The 23,837-nt window shown below is 35.4% G+C and overlaps 1 protein-coding gene across 4 annotated transcripts in view; it reads right to left on the reverse strand.

Moving 5' to 3' along the window:
* Nucleotides 1–23,837, reverse strand: part of SCLT1 (sodium channel and clathrin linker 1) — a 220,230-nt gene that overhangs the window by 4,122 nt on the left and 192,271 nt on the right. For 3 of the 4 annotated variants that reach the window (XM_047090653.1, XM_047090652.1, XM_047090655.1), the window contains 2 exons: nt 6,390–6,468; nt 636–731 (listed from right to left, as the gene is read on the reverse strand). In XM_047090653.1, coding sequence (XP_046946609.1) covers nt 636–731; nt 6,390–6,468 — 175 coding nt within the window. Of the gene's footprint in view, nt 1–635; nt 732–6,389; nt 6,469–23,837 lie in introns of those variants that run through there. The other variant, XR_006964243.1, reaches the window with a different exon arrangement.

The following is a 23,837-nucleotide window of genomic DNA, read 5'->3' on the forward strand; positions in this document are numbered from 1 at the left end:
TCTGCATTTCTAGTCTATTTCCCAATGGATAACTCTCATACAGTATTTTAGATTTACATGGTTATATACAAATGCACATTAAATGAAGGTAACCTATAGGCCAAGTAAAATTTTCCATTTAAAACTACAATAAAAACAAAGTTACTGCAGTTTGAAGCATTACACTCAAAGTGATGTTTTCTACTTACAAATCTGTCAGTGATACATGCTTCGAACAAAATTCTAGAACAGTGCTGTCCAAGAGAACTTTTTGTGATCACTGAGTTCTATTTATGCTGTCCAATATGAGAACCATAGTTACATAGGAGCATCTGAAATCCAGCCAGTGTTAATGAGGTTTTCAAATTGTAATTTATTTAATTTTAATAATTAATTTAAATTAAAACAGCTGCTTAGGCCTAGTGGCTACCAATCTGGCAGCAGAGGTCTAGATTTTGGTGTCAGTTTAGGAGACCATGTTTATTTCTGTTTTTAAAGTTTATTATTTCAATCTCAAACATTAAAAAGACTAATTTTAAACAGTTTAATCAAGTAAAAATAAAACTACTAGTTCTCTGGGAGCTTTTGAGGAACTTTACTTATCTTTGATCTACTCAGACTATTTACTAACCAGGGATAATGAGGAAGCTCCCTACCTGCTGGGAAGCTGAAGCCGCCCTCTGTTCTGCCTGACTTAGACGCCTTTGAAGTCTGTTGGCTTTTTCTTGATGCTCTAGAATTAGTTTTTCATTCTGTTAAGGGGAAATATAAAGTAAACAAGTTAAAAATCCGTATGTGACATTGAAAGGTTTTGTGGAATTATCAATACAAAATCTGAATATAATTTTTTATTTTTTAAAATTTATATCCAAGTTAGTTAGCATATAGTGCAACAATGATTTCAGGAGTAGATTCCTAAGTGCCCCTTACCCATTTAGCCCATCCCCCCTCCCACACCCCCTCTAGTAACCCTCAGTTTGTTCCCCATATTTATGAGTCTCTTCTGTTTTGTCCCCCCTCCCCATTTTTATATTATTTTTGTTTCCCTTCCCTTATGTTCATCTGTTTTGTCTCTTAAAGTCCTCATATGAGTGAAATCATATGATTTTTGTCTTTTTCTGACTAATTTCACTTAGCATAATACCCTCCAGTTCCATCCACGTAGTTGCAAATGGCAAGAGTTCATTCTTTTTCATTGCCGAGTAATACTCCATTGTATACATATACCACTTCTTCTTTATCCATTCATCCATCGATGGACATTTGGGCTCTTTCCATACTTTGGCTATTGTTGATAGTGCTGCTATAAACATGGGGGTGCATGTGTTCCTTCGAAACAGCATCCCTGTATCCCTTGGATAAATGCCTAATAGTGCAATTGCTGGGTTGAAGGGTAGTTCTATTTTTATTTTGAGGAACCTCCATACTGTTTTCCAGAGTGGCTGCACCAGCTTGCATTCCCACCAACAATGAAAAAGAGATCCTCTTTCTCCTCATCCTCGCCAACATCTGTTGTTGCCTGAGTTGTTAATGTTAGCCATTCTGACAGGTATAAGGTGGCGTCTCATTGTGGTTTTGATTTGTATTTCCCTGAAGATGAGTGACGTTGAGCACTTTTTCATGTCAGTTGGCCATCTGGATGTCTTCTTTGGAGAAGTGTCTATTCATGTCTTTTGCCCATTTCTTCATTGGATTATTTGTTTTTTGGGTGTTGAGTTTGATAAGTTCTTTATAGATTTTGGATACTAACCCTTTCTCTGATATGTCATTTGCAAATATCTTCTCCCATTCTGTTGGTTGCCTTTTAGTTTTGCTGACTGTTTCCTTTGCTGTGCAGAAGCTTTTTATTTTGATGAGGTCCCAGTAGTTCATTTTTGCTTTTGTTTCCCTTGCCTCCAGAGACATGTTGAGTAAGAAGTTGCTGTGGACAAGATCAAAGAGGTTTTTGCCTGCTTTCTCCTCGAGGATTTTGATGGCTTCCTGTCTTACATTGAGGTCTTTCATCCATTTTGAGTTTATTTTTGTGTATGGTGTAATAAAGTGGTCCAGGTTCATTCTTCTGCATGTCGCTGTCCAGTTTTCCCAGCACTAGTTGCTGAACAGACTGTCTTTATTCTATTGGATATCCTTTCCTGCTTTGTTGAAGATTAGTTGGCCATATGTTTGTGGGTCCATTTCTGGGTTCTCTATTCTAGTCCATTGATCTGAGTGTCTGTTCTTGTGCCAGTACCGTGATGATTACAGCTTTGTAGTATAGCTTGAAGTCTGGGATTGTGATGCCTCCTACTTTGGTTTTCTTTTTCAAGATTGCTTTGGCTATTCGGGGTCTTTTCTGGTTGCATACAAATTTTAGGATTGTTTGTTCTAGCTCTGTGAAGAATGCTGGTGTTATTTTGATAGGGATTGCATTGAATATGTAGATTGCTTGGATAGTATCGACAATTTTAAAAATATTTGTTCTTCCTATCCAGGAGCATGGAATCTTCTTTCATTTTTTTGTATCTTCCTCAATTTCTTTCATAAGCTTTCCATAGTTTTCAGTGTATAGATTTTCCACCTCTTTGGTTAGATTTATTCCTAGGTATTTTATGGTTTTTGGTGCAACTGTAAATCGGATCGATTCCTTGATCTCTCTTTCTGTCGCTTCATTGTTGGTGTATAGGAATGCAACCGATTTCTGTGCGTTGATTTTATATCCTGCAACTTTGTTGAATTCATGAATCAATTCTAGCAGTTTTTTGGTGGAATCTTTTGGGTTTTCCATATAAAGTATCATGTCATCTGTGAAGAGTGAAAGTTTGACCTTCTCCTGGCTGATTTGGATAAAAATCTGAATATCATTTTACCCCTTATAAAATGCAAAGATAGATCTCCACATTAATAGTTTTTTTTTTTTTCAACGTTTATTTATTTTTGGGACAGAGAGAGACAGAGCATGAACGGGCGAGGGGCAGAGAGAGAGGGAGACACAGAATTGGAAACAGGCTCCAGGCTCTGAGCCATCAGCCCAGAGCCCGACGCGGGGCTCGAACTCACGGACCGCGAGATCGTGACCTGGCTGAAGTCGGACGCCCAACCGACTGCGCCACCCAGGCGCCCCCACATTAATAGTTTTTAAAATTATACTTTGACTAAATTGTTCTTTTCCCCCTCTACATGTTACCAAAGAAAGTGAATCAGAGGTTAAGAACAAGACTTTCAATATATGACATTACCCTTGAGACGCTAGATCACTGCTTCAGAATCACCTGGAGTTTGAAAACACAGGCTGTTGGGCCTCACAACTAAAACTTCAGTAGGATGGGATGAGTTGTGAGAATATGTACTCCTACCAAGTTCTTAGTTGGTGTTGATGCTGTTTGCTGGTGCATTTAGAACTACTATGCTACAGGGGCACCTGGGTGGCTCAGTCGGTTAAGCATCTGACTCCATTTGGGCTCAGGTCACGATCTCGCAGTTTCATGGGTTCAAGCCCTTATTGGCTCTGTGCTGACAGTGCAGAACCTGCTTGGGATTCTCTCTCTCCCCCCCCACTCTCTGCCCTTCCCCCATTCATACTGTCTCTCTCAAAGTAAAAAGTAACTACTATGCTACAGCAAGCTTCTAGAGACACTGCGACATTGCCATTCTTTTACTTTTTTTAAATGTTTATTTATTTTTGAGAGAGAGAGAGAGGGAGAGAGAGAAAGAAAGAGAAAGAGAGAGAGAGAGTTCGAGCAGGGGAGAGGCAGAGAGAGAGGCAGACACAGAATCCCAAGCAGGCTCCAGACTCTGAGCTGTCACCACAGAGCTTGATTCAGGGCTCAAACTCATGAACTGTGAGATCATGACCTGAGCCAAAATCCAACGTTTAACCAACTGAGCCACCCAGATGCCCTGAGACATTGCCATTCTTAAAGTTCACTTAAAATTCAAGGAATGGGTGGCTCAGTTGGTTAAGTGCCCAACTCTTGATTTTGGCTCAGGTCATAATCTCACGGTTTTGAGATCGAGTCCCATGTAAAACTCCACGTTGAGCATGGAGCTTGCTTGGTGATCTCCTCTCCTCTCCTTCTCCTCTCCCTCTCCCCTGCCTTTCCCCTTCCTCTCCCCTCCCCTCTCCCCTCCCCTGCTCATGTATGGACTCTCTCTCAAAATAAATTAAAAAAAAAAAAAAAAGAAATAGGGTTTTTGCTGATGATTAAAGTGAGGTTTTAAGGTTTTTAGGGTGGATCCTAATCCAATATGCCTAGTATCTTCATAAAAAGGGAAAATTTGTACATGGACATGTACAAGGGGAAGACTGCAGGAAGACACAAGGGGAACACCATCTACAAGCCAAGCAATTCTGGAAGCCACCAGAAGGTAAGAGAGAAGCATGGAAGATTCTTCCTCAGAACCCTCAGAAGGAACCCATCCTGTTGACTTCTTGATTTTGTACTTCTGGCCTTCAGAATTGTGACACAATACATTTCTGTTGTTTAAACCATCAAGTTTGTAATATTTGTTAGAGCTGCCTCAGGAAACTATACGGACATCATGAATATAAATCTGTCATAATATGCTGTCAGGCTGACAAGTTCAAAGAAATTATCAATTAAAAAAAATGTACTAGTGCTCTCCATACCTACTAGCCTGAAAAAAGAAAAGTTTTGTACAACTAGAATTGTTATGTAGTTTTCTGGCACATGTCTAAATTGAGAGAGTAATACCAGTCTAATCAGGAATAGTAAGAAAAACACATTTTCTATGAAGAACTACATCGTTCCCAGACCCTAACATATAAGTGATAACAGTGAATGTCATGTCTAGTAATAAAAAGTGCTGAAATAACAATATATTGCTAAAATGAGCTTATTATATATTTTATTGTGCCCAAAAGCAAAATGAAATTTTATGAAGAGAACCATACTGGCTGTTTCAATTTACCAAGATATTTAAATATATACTCTTAAATTTAAAAGGTACATCATTAACACTAGAAAGAACTTGGGGGAAAAAATCCCATCATCTATAATAATCATTTTCATAGGTTATCATCAGACTATATATAATATGCATTTTTCCATGCTTAACCATACATTTTCCATGGTTAAGGCACAGTCTAGATTAGGTAAATCATAATATATGCAACTGTTCTTTTTTAACTGATCATTTTGGTTGCTTTTGATCTTCTAATATTATTAACATTATTGTGTTGAATATCTGCATTTATCTTTTTCATATTTTAAATTATTTCCTTAAGTACAGATTCCTGGAAGTAAAAAACTACAGTAAGTATTTTTTTTAACGTTTATTTATTTTTGAGACAGAGAGAGACAGAGCATGAACAGGGGAGGGGCAGAGAGAGAGGGAGACACAGAATCTGGAAAAGGCTCCAGGCTCCGAGCGGTCAGCACAGAGCCCGACACGGGGCTCGAACTCACGGACCGTGAGATCATGACCTGAGCTGAAGTAGGACGCTTAACCGACCGAGCCACCCAGGCGCCCCAAAAACTACAGTAAGTATTTTAATGGCTATTGTTTGTTTCCTAAATGGCTCATATCAATTTATAATGCTTTGAAACTTGAGAGTAATTATTTCACTGTGACTTTTATAGATGGCCACAAAAATACAGCAGACCATAATAGCCTATTGATGAAATTCCAATAAATACATTTGACATTAGAACACCAAATGAAGAACTAGAGTTCTAGAAAGCTCTAATCATAATCTAGAATTGTTAACTTTTTTTTTTAAAGATCCAAAGAGAAAAATGGTAAACTTTTGCTGCATTTAGCTCTAAAGCATTAATTAATCTAGGAGTGGCTGGGTGGCTTAGTTGGTTAAGCGGCTGACTTCAGCTCAGGTCATGATCTCACAGCTCGTGAGTTCTACCCCTGCACTGGGCTCTGTGCTGACAGCTCAGAACCTGGAGGCTGCTTTGGATTCTGTGTCTCCTTCTCTCTCTGCCCTTCCTGTGTTTGTGCTCTGTCTCTCTAAAATAAACAAACATTAAAAAAAAAATAAAGCATTAATCTAAAGGAGTATTTTAATGTATTCCAGTAGGCAAAAGTAATTACTACATATCTTTTGTGTTGGATTAAAACAAAATAAGAGGAATGGGCTAACAAATATAATCTTAGACATGCTTAGAAATGAAGGGGATCTTAACACATTTTCTGCAACACTGCACAAGTTATATTGGTGAAAATGAAATAAGAGCTCTACCTTTTGTCATTTACATATGATGAATCACTGACTTTCAAAGCTTTTATTCACATTATAAAATGTGGACTTTTAGGGTTATGGATGATTTCTCTACAAGGAATACTCACATCTGTATGGTCATTTCCAAGTAGAATTAATTTGGAGTTGGCTCAGGTAAAATTCTATAACATGTGTATCAAGCTGCAGCAGAAAGTACTTCCCGGGAGAGTCATTATCTTACCTCAACTACCTTTTCATTTGCCATTTCCAGCTGAGAAAGCAGCTCTTGGGTATGAAGTTTCTGTCGACTCAGCTCACTCCTATTAATCAAGAGACATCCCCCAACCAAAGCCATTAATATAATTGTTCAAAAATGTAACAAAAAAGAATCCTTTTTAGTGAGATATATGCTCATGTTTTGAACAAAATTATCTTATGTGCAAAATAAGGTCTGTGATTAATAGACTGTATTTTACAGGACTCCTTACTTTATAAAATGCACATGTATTCTGGAGACTGGCTGTACAACAATGTGAATACCCTGGACACTATTGAACTGTACACCTAAAAATGACTAAGATGGTAAATTTTATGTGTATTTTATTACAACTAAAAAAATGTTAAAATGTTAAATTTAATGTATATTTTACCACCAAAAGCGGAAAAAACCCACACACGTATATTCAGAAAGCGCTCAAGTGTCTTCAATATTATTATCTTGAGGTATTATTTGGCATTAAAATGAATATATATCCACATTAAACAGATACAGTATTTGGTACTGTAAAATCTCATAAGCTATCGTGATTCTTAGCTAGAGTATGCATTTTTAGGATTCATATACAGTGCTTCTTAGAGGAATTCAGTTCTTGGAAATTGAAGGTAATGTTAATCACTCCAACATCATTTCAGTGTAGTATATTCAGGATTGGTATTTATGTTTTGGTTGTATATGTGCTATATTTTATACATTCATATCCTTTATGCTTTAATAGCTGTGTTTATCCTATGCATTGTGCTGGCTGTCTTTTTTCTTTTCTGTTTTTAATCCAACATATAAGCATTGTTTTACTTTTGGCCGAAGGTATTTTGTTCAAGAGTCTCAATTTAGAAGTAGGTACAATGGGGGTACCTGGGTGCCTCAGTTGGTTCAGTGTCTGACTCTTGATTTCAGCTCAGGTCATGATCTCATGGTTCATGAGTTCAAGCACCGCATTGGGCTCTGTGCTGACAGAGTAGAGCCTGCTTGGGATTCTTTCTGCCCCTCCCCCCACTCGTTTTCTCTCTCTCTCCTCCATAAACAAACAAACAAACAAACAAACATACACATAACATAAAAAAAGTAGATACAATGTATTCTCAAAAATAATTTTAGGGGTTCCTGGGTGGCTCAGTTGGTTGAGTGGCCGACTTCAGCTCAGGTCATGATATCATGGTTCATAAGTTTGAGTCCCACATTGGGCTCTGTGCTGAAAGCTTGGAGCCTGGAGCCTGCTTCAGATTCTGTGTCTCCCCGTCTCTCAGTCCCTCCCCTGCTCACACTGTCTCTGTCTCTCTCAAAAATAAAACATTAAAAACAATTTTTTTTAAAAGACCAAATAAATTTCTGAGTATTAAAATACTCTGTTAATTCAGGACTAGTTTTTATCTTTGACCTTACTTCTGCTTAAATAAATCAACAAATTAATACTTCTAAAATAACTTCAGCTTTAAAGTTTTTCCAAATGAGCTGCATGGTGTAAAAACTTGGTAAGCCCCTCAGGTGTCCTACATTTGAATGAATAGTTGTTAAAATCTTGAGCAAGCAATCTGTTATAAATACATAGGAGAGAACAAAAAATAATGTCACCCACAAATCAATTCCACAAATATTTACTGAACACTATGGGCCAAGAGCAACACATAGCTGTTGCCATAATAGAACTCAGAGGGAAATGCCTTATTCTAACTCAGTGGCTTCATCCATATAGAACACTGACAATGAGGAAGAAGACTGAGTATCTATCATGGATTCTATGACAGACAAACCCAAATGTTTTATCTTTGCTATATTTTGGTAATAATAATGTAGAATAAATCACTGTGCCAAAAGTACCTTGTGTAGCTTAAAATTACTGCTGCTCCTCAACATGATATAACAAAGAGAGGCAAAATGACCAACGTGGCTGGTCTTCTAGGCCAAATTAATTAAAGGTAAAATTATGCACATTAGTGCTGATGAGAAATAACCTTTGAGTAATACTGAGATTAAAATGATACAGTGATCCCATTTATAAAGTTAGCCAACATTCAGTTTATATAAAACCTTTTCAGAAAACACCTTCCGCATAACTTGATGCCTAAACCACTTACGCATGACAATTTATAGGATAGTCTCCACTCGTGCTTTTCTCTCTCTCAAAAATAAACATTGAAAAAAATTAAAAAAAACATAATTTATATGATAGTAATAATTTCTAACAAATACTATTAAATAGTGATTTTTCACAAAATTTAAGACCACAAAGATCAAATTATTAACTTTAAGTTATTTTAAATCCATGTAAATACTTATTCTGTTGTGCATCAAGCTCTGTAACCCCCACTGGATGGTGAGCAAGTTTGTTATTCATCTTTGTATCCTTACAATCTGGTACTCAACAGAGCTTGGCAAGTAATAGTGAAGATGATGGTGAAAGAACAGCAAACACTTTCATAGTGCTTACTATATGCCAGGCACTTTGGGTGTTTTATTTAAATTAACTTATTTAGTTTTCTTGATAACCCTATGAGATCCCCAGTTTTACAAATGAGAAAATTTAAACACATGAGAATTTTAACAATAAAGTTAAATAAAATAAAATAAAATTTAAACAAATGAGAAATTTAAAAATAAAGTTAGGTCATATAGCTAGTCCAATTGTAGAGTCAGGATTCAAAAACTGGGCCCTTTTGTTCCAAGGTCTGTGTTCTTAACCACTCCCCTACACTGCAACATGGCAGGCAATTGCTAAATGTTAGCTGAATGAATATGTGAAAGAATATATATGTGTGAGTTTGGGTACTAGACATCCTAGGAATATAAATATTTATAAATTCACTTAAAAACCTAACACATTATATAGCTTTATTTCTGACTTCTTCCCTAAAATGTTATATTCAAATTTAACATGCCTAATATCAAACTTTTTGAGTTTTCCCTGAAAACCTACTTCTCATCTTGCCACTCAATTAACAATTTTTTTTAAGTTTATTTATTTATTTTGAAAGAGAGAAAGAGAGAGAGAGAGCAGGGAAGGGGCAGAGAGAAAGGGAGAGAGAGAATACCAAGTAGATTCCACTCTGTCAGCACAGAGCCCAATGTGGGACTTGAACTCATGACACTGAAATTGTCTGAGCTGAAACCAAGAGTCGGGATGCTTAACCAAATGAGCCACCCAGGTGCCCCTTGACACTAAATTTTTATATCAGTGACATCTTTGCCCTCATTGCCTACGTTAAACCACCTCAACTCTATTTCTTATCTTCTCTTAAATGCAACATCTAGTTTGCCCCTAAAGAGACTCCCTAAAGAGACTCTTCCTTTGCAATGTCTCTTGTATCCGTTCTTCATTTTTATAGAGCCTTAGCATCACAACTCAAGTTCTTATAACTTAATTTTTAGATTTATTACAAAAGCCAAATGCTCAGGCTTCTCAATATCAAGTGAAAAAATTTTGCAAAGTACATCACATTGCACAAAAAGCACTCAATATAGTGGTTTTCCATGTCTAACCCACACATCATGAATGTATTTCTCTAAGTCACTTTTATAATTTACTTCCTTAAATAATAACTTCCAGTAGCTTTCTGCTATTGGACAAAATAATCCAATTCCTGAGAGTAGCATTCAAAATCCCCCAAAATTTTGTATACTATCTTTCCAACCTTATCTCCAATAGGAATCTTCTACTTCAGTTAGGTTCTCACTGTCTCACATACAAGCCATATATGTAACACCTTTAGACTCATGTTTATGTCATTTTCTGTATCCTTTTTTTAGATTTCCCTTTAAACTCTTAAGATTCTACCTTTGCCCCCTTCTCTTTCTATACCTCCTTTTCAGTTCATTTTAATCCAGACAGTTCTCTTCTCAAATTAAAGCTTTGATACTTCTTTTATGTTACAAGACATTTAGCAATTCTCTATTATGCAAGTCATTTATATGTGTAAGCATACATAACATGTATGTATACACACACACTTCCCCAAGTATAATGGGAAACGTTTAAAGAGGGGATTGTTTTTAGTTTCCATAGTATTTACCACAGTGCTTTACATACAGGGTATCAATAAAAATGTGATTTATGGCTAAATTTCTGTAGAAAACCTGGCAGTTAGAAAATTTTATTCCTTATTTGTTCAACAAACATTTACTGAAGAATCTACCACAAAACATATTTTTAGATAAAGGTTATTTTTATTTATTTAGATTTATTTATATTCTAGTTCTTTCTAACAAAGGACTAAGAAAAGGTTATTTTTCAGTTATGCATTTCCTTCAATCTCACTTCTGATTGAAATTTTAGAAGGTATTAAAGGGTGGAGAGAAAAGTGGTTTTGCCAACTCTATCCCCTGAGACCTCCTAGAGTCTGCCTGTCAGTCTTCAGCAACTCCTTATTTCTTTGTCAGGATATTTCACTGCAGGGATAAAGGAAAGACGTGGGAGGATGATCTAACTCAATGTATTATCTATGAGAATTTTCTCTTCATTAGAGAACATAATTGAAAGTTCCCTATATCATTAGTAATTTAGGATAAACATAAAATAAGACTTCAGAGTTTCACAGTGGTATTACACTTGAAACACTCACCAAGTACAGCTATATAATCTCTTCATTGGAAATCTTTAACAACAGAAACATTCCTACCTATCAGGGATGATTTAAGTGTAGCCTGCCAGAAAGTAAAGAGACAGATGACATTTCATTTCTGTACGACATTATGGCACTTAAAGAATATTTTATGCTAATTAAAGAATTTAAATGAAATTGTATGCAATTTCTCTATATAATTTCTAGTATATTACACAATATGTTACAAGATTTAAGGTAAAATTATTGTCCTCTACCAATTTTTTTTTCTTTTTTTAGAGAGAGCGCCTGTGCATGTGTGATTGAGGGAGGGGCAGAGAGAATCTTAAGCAGGCCTCATGCTCAGTGTGGAACCTGATGTGGGACTTGATCTCCTGACCCCAGAGATCATGACCTGAGCTGAAATCAAGAGTCAGACGCTCAAATGATTGAGCCACCCAGGTGCCTCTATCTTCTGCCAATTTTAATGTAAGAGTATGTGAATGAGGAATTCCTTATAACACTGGGAACTGCTTAGCCCATCGGTGTCCTAACTACTTTCAGTTCACTTATATAATTAATATGTGACGGAAAATCCTAGTCATGCCTACAAAATGTAATTTAGAAAATACATTGTAAAATATAATTCATTTACTGCCTTCTGTGTAAGTAAAATCTTACAAAATAATTTAGCAAAGTAATAAATGCTGTATCTATTAAGATAACATTCAGTGCTTTTCCACAAAATATTCCATAAAATATTACAATCAACATTGATAAAGTCTCAAATTCATCAATTTGAGGTGAAAGTGGGTGGAAAGTGGGAACTAAGGCAAAGGTTCTCCATCTGTGGTCCACAGACAGGCTATATATATGTATGTTCACAAGCACCCTGAAACTATCTGCAAGGGAAGAGGATCCATAGATTTCCTGAATTTTTAAGAGGTCTGAGGCCCAAGGAAGGATAAGGATTTTGTCTGGACCTCTAGTCTAGAATATACAAAATGTTTTGTTTTTTTTGTTTTTTTGTTTTTGTTTTTAGATCTCTATGTTTTAAAGTATGACCACACTGATTGGAGTGTTTCAACGTTGAATGTCTTTCTTACAAAAACCACATCTATAATGTATCATCTATAACTATTTCCACTTCTGGCTTCATAAATGTGGTTCAAGCATTCAAAGGCACTTGGCAAGCAATCCAAATACAGAATTCTCTAAATCGTTATAGTATTCCCTCTATTCTTTTAGAGTTGCTTGTCCAAATGTATTTCAACAGCAAATTCTCCAAAGTATACAATTCAGTTTTGAAAGAAATAATAACTTTTTCTGTAGTCACGTATCACTGTTTTATTATGTATTTCTAATACAAGTACAACTGGCATAACCTGGTTTGGGAGCAAACATAGGGACACTTGTAAAGCAAGTGACAGATAACAACACTAGAGTGAAGTCAATTAAAGCAAGGGCATGGAGAATGCTTTGGACACTGGTCAGAATTCTTTGCACAGAAATTTAGTTCACAGGTTAATGTTGTTATAAGATTAAGTGGACATCAGCCAAGAGAGTTTGCTACTGTACCTTAACTTTACTACAGTACTTTATTATTACTTTAAGCTTGCAAAGTAGTTATTATTCTCATCTTCTAAGTAAAGGAATTAAGACTCAAATGATTTAATGTTCCTAAGGTCATGCAGTGACAATGAAAACACGGGGTTCACACTCAGTCTTTAATCAAAATCTTCTCTCAATTAAGTCACACTGCCTCATATCTTAAGCCCAATCAATTACAAAAGATATTAGTAAAGCATATCTGTGGCATCATACAGTATCAAGACCTAAAAGGCAAAATGAAGATTCTGTAAAAAAAATTTAATCCTAAGTATGTGGCAAAATGGTTAGTAATTACAAAGATTGTGATCTCAACTTTTTGTATGGCTTCAAAAGACCTGACTACTAAAAAAGGAAATTCATCCTACGGTTTCAAATCTCATTCAGTTAACTAAAAATACCACAAGTTAAAGCAGACAGGCCAGCTTTAGATATAGTAGAGCACTCTTGGTCATACTCCCAGGTTCTTTCCTTCCCTATCTGCACAATCCCCCTAAGTGATCTCATCTATTCTATGACTATAAAGGAATGTTAATGAGCACCTCATATGTAACCTGTCCAAAATGGAAACTACCTCTTATCTATACCATCCCAAGTTTTCTCCTTCCCAGTAAAAGGCCTCACCGTCTACTGAGATGTTCAAGTCTATGCTAAGACATCATCTTTGACTCCTCCCTTTTCCTCATTACCTATATTTGACTTAACAAATAAGTTTTGTCCTACCTTCCTAATAGATTTTATAACTGTCCACTTCTCTCCATTTCCATTTGACAACACTCTGCTCTAAGCTACTATTATTATCTATTGCCTGGAATTCTGTAATAATCTAGTATCTTGTCTCCCTGACTCAATTTTTGCCACGTCTGTATTTTCTACACAATAGCTAAAGTGTTCTTTCAAAGATCTAAGGATGTTTAAAATTCTCCAAAGATTTCCCACTCCTGTATTTCTTTTAACTTAAAATAGTCTTAAATATTTTACTTAAAGTAAGAATATTTTACTTGAAACGCTCTACAAGATTCTCATGATCTAATCCATGCCTCAGTTCCTCAATGTTATAGCTTCTCTTTTTGTTGACTATACTTTATTTACATGGTCAACTCCTCTTAATTCTGGAGCTTTGTACTTCCTATTCTTCCCTCTGCCTGGAATATTTTCCTGGCTTTTTTGTATAGTTGGTTTATTTCTACAATTCAGGCCTTGGTTTAAAATGCCAGCTTTTCTGACCACTTTTTAAAAAATTGTGCAGTTCTTTCAGGTCCCGCCTCGTCCCAGTTACTGTCTATCATATTGACCTGTTTTCTTCATACCACTTAAAACATCTAAAATTATCTTATTTGTTGGCTTACCTCTTGACTACTTGTCTCTCCTCATTAAAATGAAAGCTCTCGGGGCGCCTGGGTGGCGCAGTCGGTTAAGCGTCCGACTTCAGCCAGGTCACGATCTCGCGGTCTGTGAGTTCGAGCCCCGCGTCAGGCTCTGGGCTGATGGCTCAGAGCCTGGAGCCTGTTTCCAATTCTGTGTCTCCCTCTCTCTCTGCCCCTCCCCCGTTCATGCTCTGTCTCTCTCTGTCCCAAAAATAAATAAACTTTGAAAAAAAAAAATAAAATGAAAGCTCTAAAAGAGGAGCTATATTCACAAGGCTTAGATTAATGCCTTGAACATACAGGGTGATTTTTAGCCTAGGCAAATTTTAGGTAACCCCACAGAATCAGTTAACCAGTACATTCAATGATAACATTTCTAATACACTGTATTTTGCCTTTTCAAAGTTTTCACTATATATTTGCTCTCACAAGAAAACAAATTAGATAATTCAGTGATTACATTTTCAAAGTAGCTACCAAATGGTATATTAAATTTGGGAGATTACTACTAGGGAAGTGAGTGTGAGATAGAGCTTTATGTACAAAAATCATTCACAGGAAGCTTATTTTAAGAAGTTATTTGAATAAGGAACTCAAAGTTACAAAGTATTATGTGAATTTTCTTCACAACATCTAATTTTAAGTCCTGAACTTAGGATAAGATAGAGGGAATATAAAGTTCATTCATTCAACAAATACTGAAATTAATGCCTGTCACATTCCATATATTATGCTAAGTGCTAGGGAGACAAGGAGGAACAAGATCCAGTTACTGCCATAGTGAAATTTATAAACTACTAAATACTGAAAAGCCCCTACTTTATAATATAGGTAGTAAATGCTATAAAAAGTGCTATGGGAATGTGTAGGGATGATTAGGGGATTAGAGCTGTCTCTCCAGAGGAAGTAGGCTTTTAAGCTGATGTATGAAAGAGAAACAGAAGTTAGATGGACAAAAGCAGAGTAAGGAAAGGAAGAGTGTTACAATCAAATCCATGTGTGAAGGCCAGGCAGTAAGAAAGGATAATAAATTCAGGGAACTGAAAGGAGTTCCGTGTGTGCAAGGCATAGAGTGTTACTAGGAGGTGGAAATGGGAGTAAGAGAGGAAAAGCTGGAAACACAGGAAATACAGATTGCAAAGGATCTTCTATGTCTTGACAGTAAGTTTAGACTTTATTATTAATACACTGGGGAGGCACTGAAGTACTTTAAGAAGAGATGTCACATGACTGGATTTGAATATCAGAAAATCTGCTGATTACAGCAAGAAAAAGTAGGTTAGGAGACATGACTGTGGTAAATTAAGGGTTATAGCAGTAATCCAGGTGAGCAATGTTGATAGCCTAAACTATTAGTTGGGAATGGACAGATTCAGGAGATATTTAGGAAGTAGAATTAGTAATAATTGATTCAGGGGTGCGAGGAGAAGAAGTTCAGGATGACTTCTGGCGTTTTGTTTGAGCAAATGGGTAGATATTATCAGTCATGGAATGGGAAATACAGGATGAAATAAAAACTTGGGTTAGGAGTGAAATATATTTAAATGTATTGAGTTTGAGGTACCTATGGACTTGCTCAGCAGAGATTTGGAAATACAGATTATTTCAAAAAGGTCGGCACTAGAACCTGTTTTATAATAATTAACCCTTTTCTGTTTGTTTGTGTCATAGAAATGGATATCCTACCTAGCACATGTTGAAAGGAAGAATTTCTACTCAAAATGTGCTTCAATTCTTAGTATCACTGGCATATATAATAACTGAAAAGTATGCTTATGAGGATAACAGCAAAGTTTTCCCTACAATGCATGAGTTTCTTTGAAAACACCATAAATGCTTTAAATAAAAAAAAGAGAGAAGTATGGTTCCTTATGAAATGGGAGCTTGAAATTTAGGCCAATTTCTTAGGCATTATAATCAATTACTATAATTGCTCAGATCATTCTGTTATTATTGAGGCACAGTTTTAAGATAAGAATAAGCCATGTATATTTTAGTTGATACAGCACAGGGGAAATTTCCTCAATGCCTGAAATCCTTTAGTGATGACTAAAGATTAAATCACATAAGGCTCTAGTCTATATTATACGAGAGAATTAAAAACAAAAGGTGTACTATTCGTTTCAGGAAAATGATGGATCTGCCAGCTGCAGCAAGTGCTTTCTTTGAAACTCTCTTATGACAAATTAACATAGCATGTGCCAGATGTTTTTTTTTTTCTGTTGAATTATACTATAATATGCTTCAGTTACTTTTAGTAATTACGCATTTTGTAATCTGCCAGTACCTGCAGCTGCCTCTCATTCTATTAAAAAAAAAAAAAAAAAAAGCAGTTATGGCAGCCAAACATTACAGATTTATAGCCAAGAATAATGTTTTAAAGACTGATGAAAACTCCTTAGGCTTCAAACACTGTGTGTATATATATATATATATATATATATATATTCACATATATTCATATATATGTATACACACATATGTGTATATATCAATAAAATGGTACAGAATGAATTTATTTACATTATGTAATATTTTCTAAAGAAAATATTTTTCTGATGAAAATATTATATACTGTATATTCATTCATTCATTCAATACAATTTTATTGACTGACTATAGGCCAGGCAAGATGTTAGCTCATGGTCTTGCAGAAGAAATCCATGTAAATGACAGTCATACTACAATTCAAGAAGTGTCATAAAGAAGAACAGTATGGGAACGCCTGGGTGATTCAGTTGGTTAAGTATCTGACTCTTGCTTTCGGCTCAGGTCATGATCTCACGGTTCGTGGGTTTGAGCCCCACATTGGGCTCTGTGCTGACAGTACAGAGCCTGCTTGAGATTCTCTCTCTCTTCCCCTCTCTCTCTGTTCCTCCCCTACTTGTGCTTGCTCTCTCTCTCTCTAAAATAAATAAATAAACTTGAAAAAAAAACAGTATGGGAGTACAGAAAAAGGAAAGACTTGATCTGTCAGGGGAATCAGAAATGTCCTACAGAAAAAATGACATTTGAGTTGGGTCTGGAAGGAAGAAAACTTTTTCAGGTCGGGAATTGGGAAAGGACATTCCTACAAAGAAATTGCATGTACAAGCTACCTCTAGAATCATCCTTGATTCTTATCTTTTTCTTCATATTTCATAACCAATCCATCAGCACCTTCTATTACCTCTTAAAAAAATAAAAACTCCCAATGAATTCACCTTTCTCTTTCTTCTTAGTCTAAGCCACCATTATCTCTCTCGCTTTTTAAGTAATCTCTGCACCCAATGTGGGGCTCGAACTCACAACCCTGAGATCAAGAGTTGCATACTTTACCGACTGAACCAGCCAGGTACCCTAAAGCACCACTATCTCTTAACAAGAATCTTGCAATAGCCTTAAATTTTTTCTCTAGCTTTTTTAGTCATTTCCATTTTCTACCCAGTAGCCAGAGTAATCTTAAAAAAAAAAAAGAAATCTGGTCAGGTAACATTTTTCAAAACTGGCCACTGACCTTCATTCACACTTAGAATTCTTTTTTTTTTTCTTAAATATTTTTGAGAGAGAGAGCGAGCGAGCGAGCAAGTGCACGCTGGGGTGGGGCAGAAGCAGGGAGAAGAGACACAGAATCCGAAGCAGACTCCAGGCTCTGAGTTGTCAGCACAGAGCCCGACATGAGGCTCGAACCCATGAACCGTGAGATCGTGACCTGAGCCGAAGTCAGATGCTCCATCGACTGAGCCACCCAGGTGCCTCACACACTTAAAACTCTTTAACCTGTAAGATCAGGTCCTTGTCTGCAGCAGAGACAGTGTTCACCAAACATTCCGCTTGTTCCATATACATTTCCTAGACTCTTATACAGTTAGATTCGGTCCCTATGACTGGTTTGGCCAATAAAAGTAAAAGGAAATGATGTGTGTATATCACTTCAGAGCTTAGTTAAGAGTTACTGTTCTTCCATTCTTCTCTTTCCCTGTTTCAGTGATCTCAGGAAACCATATGTTCAAGATGGTGGAATCTCTACCAGCAGAGCCTTCTTGTAAAACTGTCTCAGATGTGTAATGTGAGCAAGAAATAAACCTTTGTTAAGTCTCTGAGATGTCAGTTTGTTTGCTGTGGTGCCTGGCATTACTTAATATAATACATTTCCCACATCTGTCACTATTGCCTTTATTTTGCATACTATTTTGTTTACTTCAAACATACCAAGTATATTCCTGCCTTGGGGTCTTTGCGCTAACTGTTCTGTCTGCTTTGATGATCTTTCTGCTGATTTTCAATGACAGGATACTTTTTGTCATTAGATCTTAAGATTTATTTTCTCACAGGATCCTATTCTCAGGGATCCACCCATTCATTAGCACATTGACTTATTTTAATTTTCTATATATACTTTGATTATTTGATTTTAAGCATATACATATTTTTTTTACTCAACAATTCCACCTTCCCATCAATAATCTGCTATCTTCAAAAACCCCAAAAGAAAACAGGGGGACCTTGGGCTTTGCTGTATCATCAGTACTTAAAGAACAATAAATTCAATAAATACATGATGAGTATGTGGAGTGCAGACTAGGAGTTGTAAAAAGGGCTGGCTGAGCAGGCTTGTTTTATTGAGGTAGGAGTTCAGTGTGGCTGGAACACAAGGAACGTGAAGGACAGAGGCAGACTGCTGATAATACGGTGGAGAAAAGACTATAAAAAACCTATAGGCAACAGTAAAAGAGAAGTCTTTAAGTAGGCAGGGCCAGAATCATATTTGCTTTTCAGGAAAATAATCTGACAGCAGTATGAAAGATGGGATAGAGCAGAATAAAACTGAAGACAGAGAAACCAGAGAGAAAGAGGCTGCCTTAACAGCTGTGATTTAAGATGTGAAGGATTGGACAGGTGGACAAATATGTTACCATATGTTTACATATATGCAAGTATTTCTTTAGGACAGATTCCTGTACTTGGAATTTCAAAAGGATATGTATAGTTTAATCTGTTAGATACTGCTACATTACTTTATAAAAAGGATTTGCCAGTTTACACTCCCACCAATACTGTATATCTATTCCTGTTTATTCATGTGTTTGCAGACACTGTGTAATAACTGTCATTTACATTTTTCTCTATTTGCTGGGTAAAATAAAATTATTGTTTAAATCTGCGTTTCTTCAGTGAATACTGTGGTTGAACCTGATTTGTTATGTTTAAAGGAGCTTTGTATTTCTGCTTTTGTGAGCTGCTAGTTCACATACTTTTCCATCTATTAGCTTGTTAATATTTTTCATAATTATGGAATTCTTGATGGATTTTGCCTACTAATCCCTTATTTTATTTTTTGTCATTTGTCTTTTATCTTTGTTTAGTACCTTTCTTCATACAGAATTTTAATTTTTATGGTTAAATAAGTTAATCAATATTTTCCTTGTTTGCATTCTGGGTTTTGTGTTTTTATTACAAAGACTTTTCCATTCCAAGATACTAAAAATAATCTTATTTCTTCCAATACTTTCTTTTTTACTTAGCTTGTTAATCTACCTGGAATTTACCTTATATATGGAATATTCTAAATGATTTAAAATTTTTCCAACAGCATCTTTTCACCGTTGATTTGAAATGGCATATTCTCATGAACAAAATTTCTAATTTTACATGGTTTCTATTTTTCTGTATTCTGTTCAAATTATCTATCCCTATGCCAATACTACCATACAGCTTTACATACTTTGATACCTCATAGGGAAAATCTCATTTTTTTTCCTATAGAAATTTTTGATTTAATCTGTAAAACTAACAGGGTCCCATCCAAGTAAGATTACTACAGATATATGACAGTTACAAATGTTATACAATAATAATAACTATTAAAATTATTTTCTCTTGGAAGCTCAAAATTCCATGTTATATATATTTCAAGATAAAAGAGTAATGAAGAAGGAATAGTTATAGATGAATTAATGAAATTTTATAAATAAAAGGAAACTTCAAACTGAAAGAAACCACAGAGGAGTTCAGATTTTTAAAAAGCTTTTATACTAGGTTTTAAAAAAATGTTTCTTCATTTATTTATTTTTTAGAGAGAGAGTGAGTGGGGGAGGGACAGAGAGAGAAGGAGACAGAGAATCCTAAGTAGGCTCTGCACTGTCATCACAGAGCCCAATGTGGGGCATGAACCCACAAATTGTGAGACCATGACCTGAGCAGAAATCAAGACTTGGACACTTAACTGACTGAGCCATGCAGGCACCCCATACCAGCTTTTTGAGACTAAGATGAAAAACTTCCTTCTCTGGGAAAATTATTTAATTATTTTGTGTTACATTTAATTATGACTATACTTACTTATGGGTAAGATCTTAAGAAATCATAGCTACCTGATAATCATATTTAACGGTCATCAGAAGGAACAAAGGTTGCCAAAGGCAGCACAGTTAGTCCAAAGAGGACTCTAACGTCCTAAAGGTTTTGTGGCTATGCTGATATTTGGTTTTTCTCTAATATTTTTGCAACTGTAGTAAATAGGTGGATACATAATAAGCAAGAAGACAGCCGATTTATAAGAATTTGTTATAAAGTAGAGAGGACAGATGCAAACAGCCAAGTATTTTTGATTTGATGAGTCCAGAATAGCACTAATTTTTAAGGGGCCTATTTTCAGAGAGAAAGCTTTGATGCTTAATGCACACTGGGAAGCAGGATGCTGGACCTAATGTGAAAGATTTCATTTTGGATACCTAGTGCTAAACACTTCTTGTATGAATGGTAGAATGTATAAAGTCACAGCATGTACAGAGAAACTCTTACATAGGGAGAGTCAAATTCATCAAATGAGCTATCTGCTTTTTAAGTACTGCTCTGTAGTTTATTTTGGAATTTATAAAAGACCTAATAGGTTGAAGACTTAGATTGTATCACTCAATCATTCTGAAAAAAAAACCATTTCTAAGGAGAGCAAATGAATCTTTTCCCAAAGATACAGAAATACTTTCTAGAAGTTAGCCTTGTACCCTAATGGTACAACATAGCATACATCAATTTGCTAAATGCCCAATATGGATGCTACTGCAAATATGTCCAGTAAAGATCATCACATTCGTAACATTTTTTCCCATTGGAATAAGCATAAATTTTAATTTTCTATTTCAAAAATTATAAATTTATTATGGTGTCCATATAATTCTCTGTTATAACCAATAGGTGAGATATGTCAGTGAAAATATTTTAGTAGCTACATTTCTATTGCAGAAAAATTTTTGACTTGATTTCATATATATTCCTCAGTGTTATTTATATCCTTTAACAGGACAGATATAATTTATATATATAAATCTTGCCTAAAATTTAGTGCTTTCTAAAACTAGTAATGTTTTCATAAATTAAAAGTGGAATACATGAGCTTCTCCTACACACCTCATGAATTATATCATGCTTACTTTGAATACAATAATGTCTTAGCATTTATAAAGGCTATTCCCTAAACCCACTGTTCACTGTTTGCTTCCTAAAGATTTTCCTACGTGCTAGGCATGGAGTGAACATCTTATATTTGTTACCATATAAATCCTTATAATAACATATGGGGTTTATAGATAAGTGGGAAGGACTGGGCCTGGGTGGGATTCAAATTCAGGTCTTACATACTTTGACTTAGTGCTCTTATCTCTAATGCTGTGCTGCCTCCTTATGTGCTAAAAAAAAAAATACTGTTTTTCAACATTATTAAATATAAAATCTTTTCATGAAAGGAAATAATCAATGCAAAATCTCATGAAAATGTTTCTATGTTGAAAGTTAACATTTTAGTTTTGACATGTCTGAGCATATAAGTACAATTTTAGTGACATAGTGAGAGACATGGATAAAGTTTTTCTTAGTATATCCCAATGTAATTTCTATTTCCAACTGTTGTTTAAACAGTTGACACAGGAATGTCAAGCAAAAGTTAACTATATCCTATAAAAGCCCAATTTTCCTATGCAAAATCATAAATATATACAATGAAAACTTGTTAGAATATAATGCTTTCTCACATTTTTATAAGTCTTAAACATTTATTTATTTTTGAAGGAGAGACAGAGCATGAGCGGATGAGGGGCAGAGAGAGAGGGAGACACAGAATCAGAAGCAGGCTCCAGGCTCTGAGCTGTTAGCACAGAGCCCGATGTGGGGCTCGAACTCACGAGCTGTGAGATCATGACCTGAGCCGAAGTCAGACGCTTAACTGAGTGAGCCACCCAGGTGCCCCCACATTTTTATAATTTTATAGAAATTATCATATAACCTAGAAATATTTAACTTAAGCATAATTATTCCTTTTTAAAAAGATATCTAAAGAAGTATGACTAATCTAAAAATTCAAAGCATGTAAAAAATGTGACCTATTTATTTTTTATTTACTTTTTTTAATGTTTTATTTTATTTTTTGAGAGAGAGAGACAGAGCATGATCAGGGGAGGGGCAAAGAGAGAGGGAGACACAGAATCCAAAAGAAGCTCCAGGCTCTGAGCTGTCAGCACACAACCCGATGTGCAACTTGAACCCACGAATGTGAGATCATGACCTGAGCTGAAGTCGGACACTCAATCAACTGGGCCACCCAGGTGCCCCGATAACGATTATTTCTAAGTTATCTTTCTCAATTTATTCAACCTACCCAGAATACCAAAGACCATGGGGCTTTTAACATTTATTAAAAATAAGTGATGAATCACTAAATTCTACTCCTGAAATTATAACACTGTATGTTAAAACTCGGATTTAAGTAAAATTAAACAATTAAAAAACCACAAAGTTTTACATTAAAAAAAATAAAAAATAAAATTTATTAAAAACAGTGCTCTAATCATGGGACAAAGACCAGATTGTCACAAAAGCAGGAGAGGTGATGGCTGAAAAAAAGCTGTTTTTTGTTTGTTTTTTTGTTCCTGTCTTTAATAAGAACATCCAAAGAAGGGTTCTTTCCGTAAGTATTTATGTTAAGTTTATTAAAAACTGCTACACTGAACTAGGATGGCAGAAGATAAAGTAGTGACAATAATCAATATCCATTTGAACTTGAAAGGATAAGATCATGATAAAAATTGAAAAGGATGTTGAAAATATCTCAAGGACAGTCAAGGACTGGCAATTCAGGGATACTAAGGCAATTAAAAAACTAAAAATCTGAGTATAAAATATTTCTAATCTAATAATAATATACATCTGCTTGATGTTTTATAGTTTGACACTGTGATATTTATACTATTTCCGAAATAACCTTAGCAAACTAATATAGCTTTTATGCTTATCAATGATAAAATTGCGGCTTGGAAAAATTGGTTTATGCATAATCACACATTTGTGGGGCAGAATTTGGATGTGAATTTAGCGTGTTAGCTTTTTATATACTGCAACTGACTCCTACATTAAGATCTTAAGTCCGTCACTCATGTTTAGTTAGGAGAAAATTTTTGAGGTCTCTAAAAACTAGTATTTCATTAGTTCATTGTTTAAGGTCACTGATAAATATATGGGTCTAAGCTTATATTTTTCAATATCTAAAAGGCTGTCAAATTAAGAGTTATGTATAAAAGATGGAGATCACTCAGGGAAACCATACACAGTCCTCTTAAGATTCTATGTAAACTGGAAATAAAATGAACACAATGCCTTCAGTTATGTGCTGAATGGATGATTTGGAAAGTTCACATTAATTCTGAAACATTACTTAAGAAGCTTTGAGAACAATTTAAGTTCTTAGTAATGACATACAAACTGAGTTTGATATAAATTCAAATTGATAGAAATGGTAAAAGAAATAAAAATTGACTAAAACTAGAGATCAAATTGCTAAAAACCTGGTAGCAGAGTAAACTTCCATTAGTATAGATCATTATAGTCCGACTCCCCAACTAGAATGTAGTGTCTCCAATGGCAGGGCAATA

Source organism: Lynx rufus, unplaced genomic scaffold (assembly GCF_022079265.1).
Source record: "Lynx rufus isolate CCGP_SWC_20201006 ecotype Redwood Valley unplaced genomic scaffold, mLynRuf1.p SCAF_3, whole genome shotgun sequence".
Lineage (NCBI taxonomy): Eukaryota > Metazoa > Chordata > Mammalia > Carnivora > Felidae > Lynx > Lynx rufus.